The 16,571-nt window shown below is 39.1% G+C and overlaps 1 protein-coding gene across 2 annotated transcripts in view; it reads right to left on the bottom strand.

The window, feature by feature from the left end:
* Window positions 1-1,739: 1,739 nt before the first annotated feature.
* TENT4B (terminal nucleotidyltransferase 4B) overlaps window positions 1,740-16,571 on the bottom strand; it is a 62,261-nt gene continuing 47,429 nt past the window's right edge. The window contains exons 4-12 of one of the 2 annotated variants that reach the window (XM_022555151.3): window positions 15,131-15,251; window positions 13,918-14,025; window positions 11,181-11,309; window positions 10,216-10,429; window positions 8,345-8,471; window positions 8,137-8,240; window positions 7,854-7,900; window positions 5,543-5,707; window positions 1,740-4,383 (exon numbers count right to left, since the gene is read on the bottom strand). In XM_022555151.3, coding sequence (XP_022410859.1) covers window positions 4,207-4,383; window positions 5,543-5,707; window positions 7,854-7,900; window positions 8,137-8,240; window positions 8,345-8,471; window positions 10,216-10,429; window positions 11,181-11,309; window positions 13,918-14,025; window positions 15,131-15,251 — 1,192 coding nt within the window. In that variant the 3' untranslated portion in view covers window positions 1,740-4,206. Of the gene's footprint in view, window positions 4,384-5,542; window positions 5,708-7,853; window positions 8,042-8,136; window positions 8,241-8,344; window positions 8,472-10,215; window positions 10,430-11,180; window positions 11,310-13,917; window positions 14,026-15,130; window positions 15,252-16,571 lie in introns of both variants that reach the window. The other variant, XM_022555150.3, reaches the window with a different exon arrangement.

Raw genomic sequence — 16,571 nt, 5'->3', positions numbered from 1 at the left:
GTCAGCATTCAATGTATACAGACATTTAGTTCATTCTCTTTGAAGAAAAAATGTTGCTTAAGGTGTAAAGTCAAGACAGCTCACGAGAAGATGGTCGAGAAAAAGGCTCCTGGATGATGTAGGGTTTTCAAGTCATGCAAGTACTCTCCGGGGTAAAATCTGGCTTGTTTCTTAGTTATGGTAACTACCAAGTAGCATATTAAAATTCATTCTTTAACATTATTCCACCCATAAATGTCCTGACAAAATTGCAGGCAGTTAAGAGTCTTGAGGTTTAGAAACTGAGACAAGGTAAAGACACCAGTTCCAAAGAATTACTTACACGTACCTTTGATCCCACTTCAATGCTACATCATCCTCTCTCTACACATTTCACTAGATGTCACTGATGAAAATTAGGATAAAGAGCAACTGTTAACTATAACTTTCCTACTCAGGTTTGACAGAGTCATTTATTGAATACTCCGCTCACAAAATACTTTACGAGAATGTTGCTTTCCACTAATTCAAACAGCTTAATGAGAGTAAGAACTGATGGATAAGCATAAACTCTTCTGATTATTAATTTTGACATTTTAATATTTATCACAGCAAAATTGGGAATATTTTTTATACTTTACCATTTAATGCCTGAAAAGTTAATTGAGAAGCAACCAACTTCCTATCAACATTCCAAGTTAGTGACTGAAACACTAAGAAATCAACAGCGTCTGACAGCTGAGGGAACTGATCGGTTTCACACTCTAGATGGATATTGAAGTTGAGAAGATACGTCATGAACAATAAAAATAGCAGCAAAACTTATCAATAATACCCATGGTGATTCCTAGGGATTTCTACAGAGCAACTTAAAAAACTACGTCCTAGTCATCGGGGAGGTCTTTGCAATGGATACACGTCACAGCAATAGGGTCCTGCAGCTCAGAGCAGCCATACTCTCTCGTGACCCACCTACAGTTCAGAACCCCCAAACACTAGGCCATAGCTTAAGGCAATGAAAAGAAAACACAAGGAGATTTAAGACTCCAGAGGAAAAAAGGCTATTAAAAATGCTCTCCCTGCCGCACGTGTTTTGCTCTGTGAAGACTTTATCCAGGAATATCTGGAGCCAAAGCAAATGACCTAAATATTAAACCTAAATATTAATGAGAGGTTCAAAATGCAAGGAAATGTAAAACACTCAAAACAGGACAAAAATATAATATGATCAACTGGTGAAGACCGGAGGGCGACTACATGTAAAACCAGTGGATCCCGCAGATCAAAGCTAGATTTGCAAGCCACGCGCAACATCTCCAAACAAATCAAAGACACTAAAAACTGGGCACCTTCACGGACACCTTAAAAATGGAAGAACAAATGCATTTACCTTTATCATCAAAGCACAACCACTCAGGTTTTGTGCTGACACCTCTTTGACCCATCAGCACCTCTAAAAACCAGTATTTTGAAAAGTTTATTATGACTTTTTAAGGAGCTTCCACACCAGCCAGGTACACATACGCCACTGCCAGAGAAATGTCACCACAGTGAGGCCAGATTTGTAAAACCCCATCCTACAAGTACTAGCAAAGGAAGGTTATGACTCATGGATATGGATGGACCATAATATTTAAATGGCATGTTTCTGACATATTCACAAAATCTTTATAGAAACTATTTAAACTCAGAAGAGAAAAAAGACAGGAGTCAAATACAGAGATGAAATGTACAAAACAAATGAGCAGGCAAACTAAAAGTTCTTGAAAGTATTTTACTTCAGGTTGAAAAATGAACAGCTTCCACACCGTTCATTGCAAGATACACAGTATTCACGAATACAATGCTGGTCATTTGAGGAAATGTACACACCTCAATTTCTCCTTCATGCTTTTCTTTTAGAAAGATACTGTTTACCAAAAAGAAACGTCAGCAGTACAGGAAAAACTATTTTCCCAATAAATGTACGAAAACCTAAGATTCCCAATGGAATCAAGATTATCTTCCCGCTACCACCACCTTAAAACAATCACATGCTTATTGAAACACTAATACCTGCACCCTAAGAGTACGTTTACTTTCAACAATGAGGGTGATTCTTTGAAACAAAACTTCAGTGTGGTAAATGTAACATGGATCTCTGCAAGTATTAAGTGTCTGAAATAGGCAGCTAATACTGGATTTAATATTATTTTATAAATAATTGTTCCCTTAGCAGTAAACATAAGTCTACACATTCACAATAGTCCTAGAAAATAAATACTGTGATTATGCACAACGTTATGACGAACTAGTTTCAAAAAACAGAAGCTCAACATCTTGATAAAAATTCTGACCAGAATAAAAGGTGACTCTAAAATTTAAAACATTGTCAAAATAACATCACATTTAAAATCTTCCACGGTTTACACAAGTATTATGAACCTCCAGTTTTGGAACACATAGTTTTTGTTGTGAATTAAAATACGAACTCATTGAAAACTGTTAATTTCAGTGATGACATCAGTTTTGGTCTTATTTTAGCATTATTTTCTTTATCAAAAGTTGCACTAAATGTCCATTAATGGTCTGATTGGTCTTCAGTATTTCATAAACATATATAAAAGAAATTCCTAAAAGCCAATAGTACTTTATATGTATATATTTATAAAAGAATCTCATCTCAGAAATGGCTGTAATTACCAGAGCCAGACATAGTGATGCTGAACACAAGGAGTGTTCACCTTGAAAGAAAGCATTTTCAGAAATATCACTTACATTCTATTAAATACTTCCAACCGAGCTTCAAACTCAACGTGTGATGAATAACAGAATTATACATCTCATTTGCACTCAAAACTGACCATAACCAAAATTTACAGTATGACTGAAACAAGCCAATGTTTAAAAAAGTTTTAATTAAAGATAACAATTCCATGAAAGGAGAGGATAAAGAATGGGATGACAAGAAGTATTTGGTCTTAATAAGGCAATACAAAATAGATCCATTATCAAAGACCATTTAATTTTTAAAGATCAACAATACCAAAAGCATAAAGTGGAGTATAAGAAAATAGTTTTTTATCAGTATGATTTAATTAAAGCTGTTTACAGTTACTCTCTCCCACAGTAGTTAAGCATGAATTTAAAAAAGAATAAGAGATGAGAAAAACAAGCACACGCGGCACACGGGGTTAGAGGAGCCAGCATGCAACGCCTGTGGGACTCGAGGTCTCCCTGCAACAGGAATGGGACCAGACGTGGGTGGCCTTTTTTTTTTTTTCCTATTAGGAAGAAAAGAAAAAAAAAAAAAAAGACTGCAAAGGAAACAAACACAAAGTCATGTAATTGCCCATTGCCCAAGACGACAGCACTATAGAAAACAGTTGCAAGTCAATTCTTAGAGATGACTAGAGATTTTTCAGTGTTTACACAAAAGTACATAGTACGTATTTTTTTTTTTTTTTTTTTTTTTTTTTTACAAAATAAAGTAAACGTCATTTGCCACCATAACCTTTTCTTTAGAGAGGAAAATTTTTGCAGCAGGTCACAAGGGTTCTATTAAGTCATTTCAATGTTGAGGAAACAAATTGAGTAATAGAACTAATCACTTCCCTATAGATGGATGTTAAGATGACAATTCAGATTATTTTTCAAACTAATCCTGAGAAAAATCTGTTTACAATTTAAACAGTAATGTTATGTAAAAAGTATTAACAAATCCACTATTACAAATATCAATTTCCTATATGGTCATCTATATATACACACAATAAAATGGTAAATATATGCAAAAATATTAAAAAAGAAAAACATGCACAGATCACTTTCCCCTTTGAAATCTGGACTTCCTATAAGATACCTGTGTTTTCCTTCCCCACCCCATCCTCTGAAATTGTTTCTTGTTTCTATCACCCTACCCACACTGAATACTATTCCCTATAACTCTGCATAAAGCCAATGAGAAATAGATTTATTTTACATTCAAGCTTTAAATCTTAAAATGACCCTGTTATAGCATATGACTTATCAAATGAGCAGCCTTTTTTTTCCCCCTTTTTTGCGTGCTTTTCGTTTTTGCAGTTGTCAGTCTTCATGATCCATTCCGTGGCGAGCTGGGAAAAAACGCAGTTGCTAAATCAACGTCTGAACAGTGTAAGGCTCCCGAATGTTTCCCAGGAGTCCCTATCCAACTGTCCTGAGCATGAGATCATTGCACACAGAAGACAGTCCATCGTACAACGCCGACTATCTACAAAGGTCTGAGAGGGGGGCGTCCCTCTTGTGTTTCCTCTTTTTGCCATGGTAATACTGATTATTTGATTTGCCTTGATGTTGTTTGTTTGTCATCAAGGAACCATGGCTTGTTTGGGTTGTACCTTGGAAGCCTTTGCTGGAAGAACGAAAGAGCCTTGCTGATCCATGCTGCAGAGAAGGAAAGCGGTCAAAAAGACATCAGTATTGCAGATTCAACAGAGCACTGGCTAAGACCTACCTCGGGGAGCTTTCATAACTAGGAACACGCTGACTTATCTAGCAGGCAGAAAACGATGCTACAGGGGTTAACTCTCTCGGGCTCTAAAACTTTTAAATATCAAAAAACATAGGCCACTTCTTCTGTTAAGAAGAAGCCCTGTCTTCTTAACAGAGTATATGCAATGTAAGGCTTTTCTTAAGGAGCCTATCGACCGATACACCACGTAACAAATGGCATTACTGGAAGAAGCTGTCAGACATGCAGGTGTGTTGCCAGGTCAGGGGTCATCACAGCTGGCCACTCCTTTCCTGCTATCACGTGTCACTTTAATTGCCATTTCTAAACGAGTCTGTGTTTGGTGCACATGACTACAGGTAAAGTGGATTCTGCGAGTCAAGTCACACATGAGGTGACTGACATTAACAGTCAATCTAACAATCAAGGGGCCTTCCCCAGGGTCCCTGATGTACTGGGAGAGGGTGTGATGGCCTTAGGCCAGAGTCGAGTACGAAATGACTTCTTCCCCTCATTTTGATTCATTACTCACAATGAATAAAATTTCAGGCAACTGAAAAACTTCCAATAGAGTGTCTCTGTGGCCTTTTTAAGTCAAAGCTAAAGCTAATCAGCTGACTATGGCTGACTGCTGCCTGATCATTTCAACACAGGCAACCAGGTATTGAATTTTAAAATAAAAAAGGATATATTATTCCCAGATGTGCACAACACTGCAATGAGGTCATGCAAAAACTTCACGTGAGTTTACTTCAAGTACAGCCGAAACTTTTTATAACTTGAAGCAATTTTTTTTATGCTGAATCTGTAATAAGGTGGGTTGGCCGGGACATCTTATAAGGACCAGGTGCTAGATTCCCACAAAGGTTTATGTTACAATGGTGTCTCACAAAGATCCTCAGGACATCCTGTTACTAGAAGCACTGTCACGCTTTGGCACCTCTTAGAACAAAATATGTTTGTTTTTTAACCTAGAGCTTTCTTTAAACCCATAATGTGTATGAATACATACGTATATATGTATATGCACGTACAAAACTCTTAAATAGTCTATACGGAATATTAACAATCAAAAACACAAATTCCACACACCTGGGATTTGTTGGTGCTGTTGGATATGTTAGTGGTCTGGGTGCTCTGCATTTTCCCGCCTGCCTGAGAGGACTCCAGGGACACATCTTGCGACCCTACCCGGTTCCCAGTGGACGGGCGGCAGAGCAGCTGTTTCGGGGTTTTGCACGGTGTCGCATCGGAATCCTAACACAAGTCACATGAATTATAATGTGACACAGTAATAATTTAGACATTCAATATTAAGAAAGGAAAAGAACTTCAGCTAAGCACTCTCTGGACTAAGTCTAATAAACATTTGGGAGTTAAAGGAAGCACACTGAGGAATTTATAAAATTAACTGCTTAAGTTTTCTTCCAAACATTTAAAGTGGCTTATTCTATCAGAGGGTTTCTGTTCATTGTTAAATCCACTGCCCACGCCTGACCTTGTTAATCGGCCTTGAAGGAGCTCATAGAGGTCCAAGTTTATTTGCATTTTTATTTACAGAAAATGAACCATGGTATAGTGGAAAGGGCATGGTAAAGAGTGAGGACCTAGGTCCCGGTCCCTGATTCAATGTCTTCAACCAAATACAAAACAGTCACTTTACAAAGCTCAGTCTCTCAGAGTCTGCGATGACAAATCAGTGCTCCCTGCACCGAACACACCGAGTGGATCAGACTTCCCAGAGACATCGGTCTGAGCCCACCTGTTTCTGGGCTGCTGGGCCCATGACTGCTACTCTTTCCTCAGCTCTACCTTTCCCCTCACACTCTGCCCAGCATTTCAGAGACACATACTCTCAGTCCCTAAGGCGCCCTCTCGAGGCTGTATCTGCTTTTGCCCCTCTGTGTCTGTGACATCTAGCTCAGCATTCTGTCCTCCACAGCTCTGCTCTAGGAACCACAGCTGCCCACAGGTAGATCCTGCATGTGAGCGTTTACGACTTCATTATGATAAACAGTCATCGTCGACAACGAAAAACTACGCCTCTTCCATATTTACAATTTTTTTTTTTTTTTTTGCAGTACACGGGCCTCTCAGAGCGTTGTGGCCTCTCCCGTTGTGGAGCACAGGCTCTGGACGTGCAGGCTCAGCGGCCCTGGCTCACGGGCCCAACCGCTCCGCGGCATGTGGGATCTTCCGGGACCGGGGCACAAACCCGCATCCCCTGCATCGGCAGGCGGACTCTCAACCACTGCGCCACCAGGGAAGCCCTCCTCTTCCATATTTAGATTATTTTATGTTATACACTTAATGAAGCCAATAAAGTCCATTTTATTAATAGATCTTGATTTTAAGTAAACTCAGGATAAGACAGGAAGTAGATTAGGGATTTCCAGGGCACGGGGGGGAGAAGAAATTAGGGACTGCTAATAGGTTTGTTTTTGGGGTGATGGAAATGTCCTGGAATTAGATAGTGGTATAGCTGCACAATATCATAAATATGCTAAAAGAAAACCACTTAAGTTGTACATTTCTAAATGGTGAACAAGAGAGTATATATCCCATTTATATAAAATTTTGAAACAGACAAAACTAATCTATGGTATTAGAAAATCGTAGTGGTGGTTACTTCTGAGGGTAAGATTGGGAATTTACTTGAAAACATCATGAGGGAACTCTTTGGGGTGATGGTAATAGTCTGTATCTCGCTAGGATTTGGGGTTACACATGTGTATGCATTTGTTAAAATTTAGTAAATGTATAATTAAGATCTCCTTATACGTTAATTTTATATCAAAAGAGAAAACTGGACAAACGCTGAACTGTGGTTAATGACAAGCACACAACAGTACTTTGTGGGAAGTGTGCTAATGTCTGCAATACTTTGAAATGTATCAAAGAATAAGATGAACTGGTGAATGAATGGACAGCTCTGTGATAAGCCAGTAAAATGTTAATGGTAGAATCTAGTGGTGGCGTATAGGGATGTTCACTAAAATCCTTCCACTTTTGGCTGTATGCTTGAAAATTTGAACACAATGTTGAGAAAAAGTATAATCATAGGGCTTCCCTGGTGGCAGAGTGGTTGAGAGTCCGCCTGCCGATGCAGGGGACGCGGGTTCGTGCCCCAGTCCGGGAGGATCCCACATGCCGCGGAGCGGCTGGGCCCGTGGACCGTGCCCGCTGAGCCTGCGCGTCCGGAGCCTGTGCTCCGCAACGGGAGAGGGGACAACGGTGAGAGGCCCGCGTACTGCAAGAAAAAAAAAAAAAAGTACAATCATAAAGTTATTAAAATTTCCCAGGAACAAACAAGAAAATGAGCTAGCCTTGGCTCTCTAGATAGAGTTACCCCCAACAGAACTCCTAAGGGTCTAGGTTTAGAAAACAATGTCTTCATACTTACGACGTCACTAGAGCTGGACTGTGTAGCGGAAGAGGAAGACACTGGACCTGATGAAGAGTTTGAAGAGTGTTTACTAACAGATTCCGAAGTTTTACTTCTACATTTTCCAAGGGCTTCATTTTCTTCAGATAGATTATTATTACATTTATCTAACTGCTGAGTATCTACTATCAAGGTAACACCATTTCCTGAAAGAGTGGCAAAAGATTGGAAAACGTTTCTTCCCATTAAGCACACACAACACAGAAAAGCCTCTAATGCTCAATCGATGAAAAACTCTTACCATTGCATGAAGGCTCAGGCCTATTCTGCAAGCCCCACTGCTTTGATATCCAGTCTCTATATGTGGCAACTTCATCTGTTACTCTAATTATTCTACCTAATATGCTGCAAGTGTTTAAAAAAAAAAAAAGAGGGGAGGTACATTAATTTGAAGATAAGAAGCCACAACCAATTTTGACCCAATGGGCTGATTTTAGTTAAACTTTTACCTCTCCGTTTCGTTGTTGGGATAGTACTTTGCTATTGGCGATACAGCATGACTCAGAACAACGTAGGCATAATCAAAGGCCTGTTTCACTTGCATGGCCCCATATGAACTCCTTCCAACATCATTACCTTTAAAAGAAATATGTACATAAGATATTAAAACTTACCGTGGCTTAAAATGAACTAGATGTTTGTGAGCCCTCTTTTGGGAGAGCAAGGGCACTCACTATCCTGCTAGAGTGGCACTCAGAATCTGAGCTGTCAGTCGGTCCCACAGCTCCCCAGACTCTATAAACACGTGCATCACGCATAAATATGTTCTTATGTCACATAAATTGCCTAAATGTCTTCTGGCCCAACAGGACTATCCCATACACAGTCATGCAAGTAAAAGAAGTAACGGCCTGGTTTTCCCTAAGAGGGAAACCAAGCTAAATTATAAATACTTATTTTTTGCTTGGTAGGTATACAGACATCTCCTTCACTAAATTATGAGCTACTAAAAAGCAAGGACCATCTTGCTGAAAAAACCTTAGTGTCCTTTAGGTAGGGTAGGCTCCCAGTAAACATTTCCTCAATGAATAAACACAGAACTTTCTTTTTTTTTATTGGCCGCACTGCACGGCATATGGAAATCCTAGTTCCCCGACCAGGGATCGAACCTGAGCCCCCTACATTGCAAGTGCAGAGTCTTAACCACTGGACCGCCAGGGAAGTCACCACACAGAACTATTAATGTTTATAAGATGGCTCATCAAGCCGGAAAAGGGCTCCTAGGTAACTACTCTATCTCTTAACTCCCTTTCCTTACTCATTTTCAAGGCCAATACATTAAAAGCAAATGACTAAAAGCATTTCCATTGAAGTCCGATAACACGGAATCTAAATATTTTACAATTATATCAGGAAAAAATATTGCCCAGAAAAACCAGGATACAAGCAAGCAAACACAGCATCATGAAAGCACAGGAGGAATTCATTTTCTGCTCACTTTTAAGCCAACATAAAGCCGGAAAAAGCACAGGGAGACTATGCAAAATTAAAAAGAAGGGGTCCAAAGGGAAACTTAGCTATCTCTTGGTACCCTTTCCCTCATGAATTCTGAGACATATGAGCGAGCTCACTCCCTCTAATGACCTCAAAATCCTCACTTAAAGCGCCGTTTGACAATTGGTTAGAATCAGGAGCAGTGAGGACGCAAGAAAGAAGAAAAATGGCACCAAACTGGAGATGCACAAACCCACCCATATAGTTAATACCCATTCTCCTTTGCCTTTAAGAGTCGAATGGATTCCACTCCCAACTCAACTCATTTGGAAGTATGCAATGTGTTTTCCTGCTGTGTGTGTGTGTTTATGTTCATGTGTTTGCTTATAAAATATTTTGAGGGCTTCCCTGGTGGCGCAGTGGTTGAGAGTCCGCCTGCCGATGCAGGGGACACAGGTTCATGCCCCGGTCCGGGGAGATCCCACATACCGCGGAGCGGCTGGGCCCGTGAGCCATGGCCGCTGAGCCTGCGCGTCCGGAGCCTGTGCTCCGCAACGGGAGAGGCCACAACAGTGAGAGGCCCACGTACCGCAAAAAAAAAAAAAAAAATTTTGAGGGGAAAAAAAATGACTACAATTACAAGTTAATGCTTAATTTTTCATCTGAAGAGAGTTTAAAGTACAATATGATGACTGACAATGCCCTTTTCTTTCTTTTTCTTTTTTTTGCCGCACTGAGAGGCCCGCGGGATCTCAGTTCCCCCGACCAGGGATTGAACCCAGGCCCTCAGCAGTGAAAGCGTGGGGTGAGTCCTAACCACTGGACTGCCAGGGAATTCCCAGTGCCTTTTTCTTTGAACGTCCATAAATTTACCTAAATTCAATACCTGGTTGTAAAGGATCTTCAATATAAAGCATGGATGGCCTATAGCCATCTAGCATATTTTTCTGTACTTCATCTTTGGCCACATAGGAACCACCATCCTTTATCCGGATGCCAGTCTTTAAATAATTGAAGTGTCGTCCATATAATTCAAAAAATTCTATTAAGAGAACACCATAGTTTGTATTGGGGATGCAAGCATCTTCCCTGGGATGTAACTAAAATGAGAAGAAAAAGAATTATATTGGACTTTCTCTGAATTCAAGGTGAGGATAATAAATGACATTCTAACTTCTATAAACAGTATTATTATAATTTTGCTTTAGCATAGCAGCCAATAGGTCATGGAGTTAGAGCAAGCTAATCATAATAGTACTTGTGTTATAGACAACCTAAATTAAAGCCCCATGGGTGTGGGGGGACCTGGTGGGGGACAATTTATAAGGCTGAATTTTACAGCTGCTCCAGGATGCTGAGAGCGCGGGCTTGGCCCAGCATCAGGGGAGTCATTCTGACTCACCAGCGAGTCACGCAGTTGGCAACACTGCGCCACATAAATATGCTCAATGACGAGAGTAAGACTTCTAACTCATCTTAACCAGACAGCAAATCTCAATTCCAGCTAAACTTACAAGAGTAGTTGCTTAGAAGACATTCTTAATTTTGGCATTTGTGTTACTATTTACACCTATGGAGACCACACCATACTTTTGCATGCTAAAATTTGCAGTGAAAAGTCTCAAAAATACTAGAGCACACGGGATTAAAAATAATAAAAAAAAATTCTTCCCTAGGGATTTTAAAGTACTTATTTGCTAAATTATAAAAAGGTACCTAGTTTAAAGGGAGAAGTCGTAAGTAATCAAGGGAAACACTCTAATTAGAGCTTGATTTAAATTTTTTCCAAAATGATTCCCAACTGATTTATTTTAAAAAATGTTTAGTGTACGCTAGTATGGTATAACTTACCTGAAGGAAACTCACTGCCATTAAAAAGAGACTATAAGAACCAATTCCACCTGTAAATACTTCATTAAGGTCCCTCTGTAATAAGAACTGTTTCAATACTAAAACCAAGTATGGTAATACAGGATATTTCTGGAAAAGAAAAGTGTATTTTCAATGAATTCCTACATCAATAATAGCTCTAAGCATTAACAGCATATGTGGTCTCTAAGTATAAACCGGTCCTTACATTACAAACTTTGGTGGACATATGTAACATACTTAATTTTCTATTTTAAAAACAAGCTATAAAAAAGTAAGCTAAAAGTAATTAAGGATTGTCTCCTCACATCTAAAATCTAAAACATGTAGACGTAAATGACAGCACCCAAGCACTCACTACAGGACAGAAACGCTAGCAATACATATTTTGTGACACTCATTTATGACCATTACCGAATAATATTCAATTGTAAATAGGTAACAGAAACAGTACAGGACAATGTCTCAATTCTTTTTTTTGGCCACACCTCCCAGCTTGCAGGATCTTAGTTCCCCGGCCAGGGATCGAATCCAGGCCCCATGTAGTGAAAGTGCAGAGTCCTAACCACTGGACCGCCAGGGAATTCCCATCTCTTAGAGCACCAAATCAGTGGGATTTTAAAGAATCACTTCTTGTAGGTGGCACTCCATAGGCAGACCAGGGTCCTTCAGATGATTGTGCAGAGCCCAGAAGCAGGAGCCATCCTGCCTGCTGTTCTCCATGCGGGCAGGTGAACACACAGACCCACCTTCTGTGCTTTACAAAGAAGGGTGAGAACATCCATGCTGGCAAATATGGACAGTGTGAGTCTGTCTTTCACTCAGGCACACACTCATTAAGTTCTCTCCACAAGCCAGGCCCTAGGCTAGGGACGCCGAGGGGAACAAAGCAAGCACAAACATCGAGAAAGAAGTCAACAGCCATTACCTAGGGGCGGTAGAATTACTAGTGATTTCCACTCTTTTCTTGACACTTACAACGAAAACAAACTGCTTCCATAAGAAAGAAAAAAGTTTAAACTTTTGCAAATCATGTCAAAGTAAGCAAGCATGAGAAACAACAAAAATATGGAGAAATAATCATTTTTAAACGCTACAGTTGAACTCAGAAATATAGTCTCTTTAAAGAACAACTAGGCAAATTTCCAACAGAATTTTTTCTGCATATATCCTCTGACCCAGAAATTCCACTTCCGGGAATCTTCCTACAATTTATCAGTGTAAAGAAAGATGTAGGCATGGAAGGATGTCCACCAAGCACTTTCTGTAACAGATAAAACCACTGGAAACAACACCGCGGAAGTGCTACACAAAGCACAATAATCCTGACAAGGGACAACCATGTAGTCAGTGAAAAGAATGAAGGAACCCTGACTGTGCTGATACAGAAAAACCCACCAAAATATTAAGTTAGAAAAAAAGTATTAGACATCTTGTATATAGCGTGCTATATTCCTTTTGTTAAAAATTTCAAGAAGAGGATAAAAAGCAAAGAAAAAAAGCCGATGAAGGCACATCCTATGAAGCTGGTCTAAGCATATAAGGTGTAAGGGTGACTCACTTTTCACTACCCTTTTATACTGGTAAGATTTTTTATCATACGTATTATTCTCAATTTTTTAAGAAGTTTCTTTCTGGTAAAAAGAAACTTTATACACACCCAATGCCTCCAAAAGAGTGGGATTACAGATAATATTTCTTTTCTTTTTCTGCTTTTCTATACTCTGCTCATTTATATAAGAATATAATGTTTACCACAGGAGAGTTAAAATTTTTTCTGACATAAAAAGAAAAAGGTGAACCTGAAGAGCTGCTAAAAAACAAAAACATCGTGGGGGCTTCCCTGGTGGCACAGTGGTTAAGAATCCGCCTGCCAATGCAGGGGACACGGGTTCGAGCCCTGGTCCGGGAAGATCCCACATGCCACAGAGCAACTAAGCCCGTGCGCCACAACTACTGAGCCTGTGCTCTGGAGCCCGCGTGCTGCCACTACTGAGCCCATCTGACACAACTACTGAAGCCCGCGTGCTCTAGGGCCTGTGCTCCGCAACAAGAGAAGCCACTGCAGTGAGAGGCCCGCGTACTGCAACGAAGAGTAGCCCCCGCTCTCAGCAGCCAGAGAAAACCGCGTGCAGCAGAGAAGACCCAATGCAGCCAAAAATTAAATAAATGAATAAAATAAATAAATTTATTAAAAGAAAAACATTGTGAATGGAGAGAAATGATATTCTACATAAGCCAAAGCAGTTCACAGTTTTAGTTTTGGGAGAAAAAAGCTGATGGGTTTAAGCATGTGAAATGTTCTGAAGATGATGTTGACAAATTCTGCACTACCTGGGAAGAAAACAGAATAAGCAGAAACAGACTTAAACCACTGCAAGATAAGAGAAGGACACCTGCAGGACCTATCTTACAGGTGACTTGGGGATTAAAATCTAGAAAAGGCTCCCTAGAGAGGGTCTTAATCTGAACTCTTGGAGAGAAGTTCTTCAAAAGCTTCCTCAACCCTTAATTCTTACTTGAGGTCACATTATAAATTACTGATTATTACAAGCAGATTCAAGGAAAGTAAAACCACTGCACAGAAAAGAAGCATTTGTCAGTGATACACATATAAAAATAGTTTAGCCAAGTATATCAGAACACCACCACAACAGAATCTCAAAACAAAACTCCATTTCTAACATTTTCACTGAATAAACACTATAAATTCTCTGACCTTGGTAAAATCTTTGATGAGGTCAGCTGCTCTCACACCATTCTGTACATTAAAGCTGATATCAACTTTCACTTCGGTAAAAGAATCTGTTAATTTAATAATAGGTACCTAGAAAGAGAAGACAGGTAAAATTTAAACACTTTAACCAAATTAAATGACAAAATCAGGGGATGGAAGGTTATCAGACTTGAGGTCTTCACCTCCTCATGAGGACATAAAAACACTGAGTATTCTGAACACTCCGTACCATAGTTGACTTGGCCTTCTAGATATTTTACATTACATATTTAGCATTAACCTCATGCAATATATTTGTAGTTTCTACTAACTGAGAATTTTGAAATCAGGTAACAAAAACTTTCTCAACATTAATATACTTTGGAGAACAGTTTCCAACTCAAGAAAATCAAGAATTATGAACGTCAGCCCAACAGCACCGAACCGTTTCCAATAAGAAAACTGCTAGATTCTTAAGTCACACGCAGTAAGTCGCTGGCCTTTATGGTCAGTTTTGCAAACAGCCCAAAAAACAACCTAACAAGAGAACTTAAAATGTAAGAATGATTCTCAAATGAAAAATGATAGGATGATTTATATGCGATATCAGGAATTCTTTAAAAAAAAAAAAAAAAGCTCTATTTCTACCATGTATTAGAAAACACAGGCCAGCAAACTTTGTGTACAGAACTGGATTTCCAAATTAACGGCTTTTAATAAAAAACAATACAAGTTGTTTTGCTCTAATAAAACCTAATATGCAAAAATCCAAACTTCTAAAATAGACATATTTATTTCTAAAATGAGCTTCTGTGAAAATTCTTTAATGTCCATTCCGTTAGTTAAAATATGACTTGATGTACAAAATTTCAATTAATACAATTCTTCAAGGATACAAAATATGACAGAAAAGCAACAGCTGTGCAACTATAAACTGTATCAGATATCCACATTTTTACTTATGTTTTTTATATTAAAAAATCTCTACAGTATTATGTATGATAAATTGAATAATATTTTTTAAAGAAATGTACAACCAGAATAATTCATTTGTCTCACAAACACAACTTTTTATGTACAAGCACTGTGATCATGAACAAAAGGAAGGAATAATTCACTCACAATCCGACGGTGCTCACCAAAATTGAATTTTAATTTTACAAGTTTCATGCATAAGTAACCTAGAGAGTTTAAGAGGAAATGTTGAAGAACTTACAGTTGCTTTGTCTAGAACTTTCACCGAGTCCTCATCTGCAACCTTATGCTTCCGAAGAGCTTCTTCCAGGGTCCAGAGGGGTAGGTTCTCCCACTTCCCAAACACCACAAGATCGATGTCACTGAACACAGAGCACACACAAGAGTTGTTTCAAGAAGTGAGAAACTGTACTTTCTTTAACTCATTCAAGCTACAGACAGCAGGTTAGTACAATGGAACTCTATTTCTCACCCTGCCCAACGAAGACTAAATGTGTTGGTGAGGACTGTTTTTAGAGAGGAAGTGGAAACTGGTGATTTTAACAACCTCCTCCTTCTCCTGGTCATTTCCCGGGGTGATTTTAAAAGAAGTAACACCTCAAAAACACCAGTTAACGTTTCCTGTTCATAAAGGCTTCTGGTACTAAAAAACTTAAGACTTTCCAAGTGAATGAGGTTAACTGATTGTGGCTTACATTATTAAGTATAAAAAGCAAGATGCAGGCAGTGTATCTAGTATGCTACCATTTGTGTACAAAAGGAAGAAACACACATTTCCTTTTATATGCATAGAATATCTCTGGAAGGATATGCAAAGAACTGGTAATAGCAGCTCCTCCAAGGAGAGAAACTGGGGGAGAGAGGTGGGATCCAGACTTTTCATTGTAATTACGTGTGTGCTCTTTTCAAATCTGAACTAGGTAAATGCAGTACTGTTCATAAAATTTAATTAAATTATTAGAAAGAGTGACTCAGGTTTTGCTGAGGCTCAGAACCTAAATAAGGAAAAATATGAATGGACTCAAAGTTGAATATTTTATGGCTTTTGTAGGCCTAAGACAGCAATGGGAAGAATGGAAATTGCTAGGATCCATCCACTTTAACACATTTTAAGTTTGGGTAAAGTAGACTGAATCAAACTCAAATGAAAAACATGATGGATGCCTATAGTGCACGCGAACATTTGTTAAAAGGGTAAATCTCAGGTTGAGTGCTCTTACCACAATAAAAACAAAAACATCATAAATGTTTTCGCTTCGTAAAGACCACAGCATTTCAATTCTTAGAGGACGGGTACCCACTCCTCAAGGAAGTCTTACTAACCCCCAAAATCACCCCCAACACACACACCCCACCCCCAGCTATGTATGGGCCAAGACAGCCCTCATTTGAGAAGACCGAAACAAACAAGAGGCCTGAGAAGACCAAGACTTCCCTCAGAGAAGAGTCTGTACCCTGATTTTCTGAATCAGAACACTGGAACAGGAGCTAATAGTATGAGTTCTCAATAAAAAATGAGAGACCTGGCATTCCAGAGAATACAAAGTTCTAGAGCATAATCAGGTGTTTTACCATAATATGACATTAACATCTGTGTTAGTGGGTTAAGTTACAGGGTTGAACAGTTCTCTGCAGTGATATTCTACTTCAAGATAATTCAAATAAAATACAGGTAAGTGAAT

The sequence above is a fragment of the Delphinapterus leucas genome, chromosome 20 (genome assembly GCF_059928025.1).
Source record: "Delphinapterus leucas isolate spDelLeu-1000000601 "Yukka" chromosome 20, BTC_Dleu_Yukka2, whole genome shotgun sequence".
Taxonomy (NCBI): domain Eukaryota; kingdom Metazoa; phylum Chordata; class Mammalia; order Artiodactyla; family Monodontidae; genus Delphinapterus; species Delphinapterus leucas.
The sequence above is the reverse complement of the archived record's forward strand: the minus strand, read 5'-3'. Positions and strand labels throughout refer to the sequence as shown.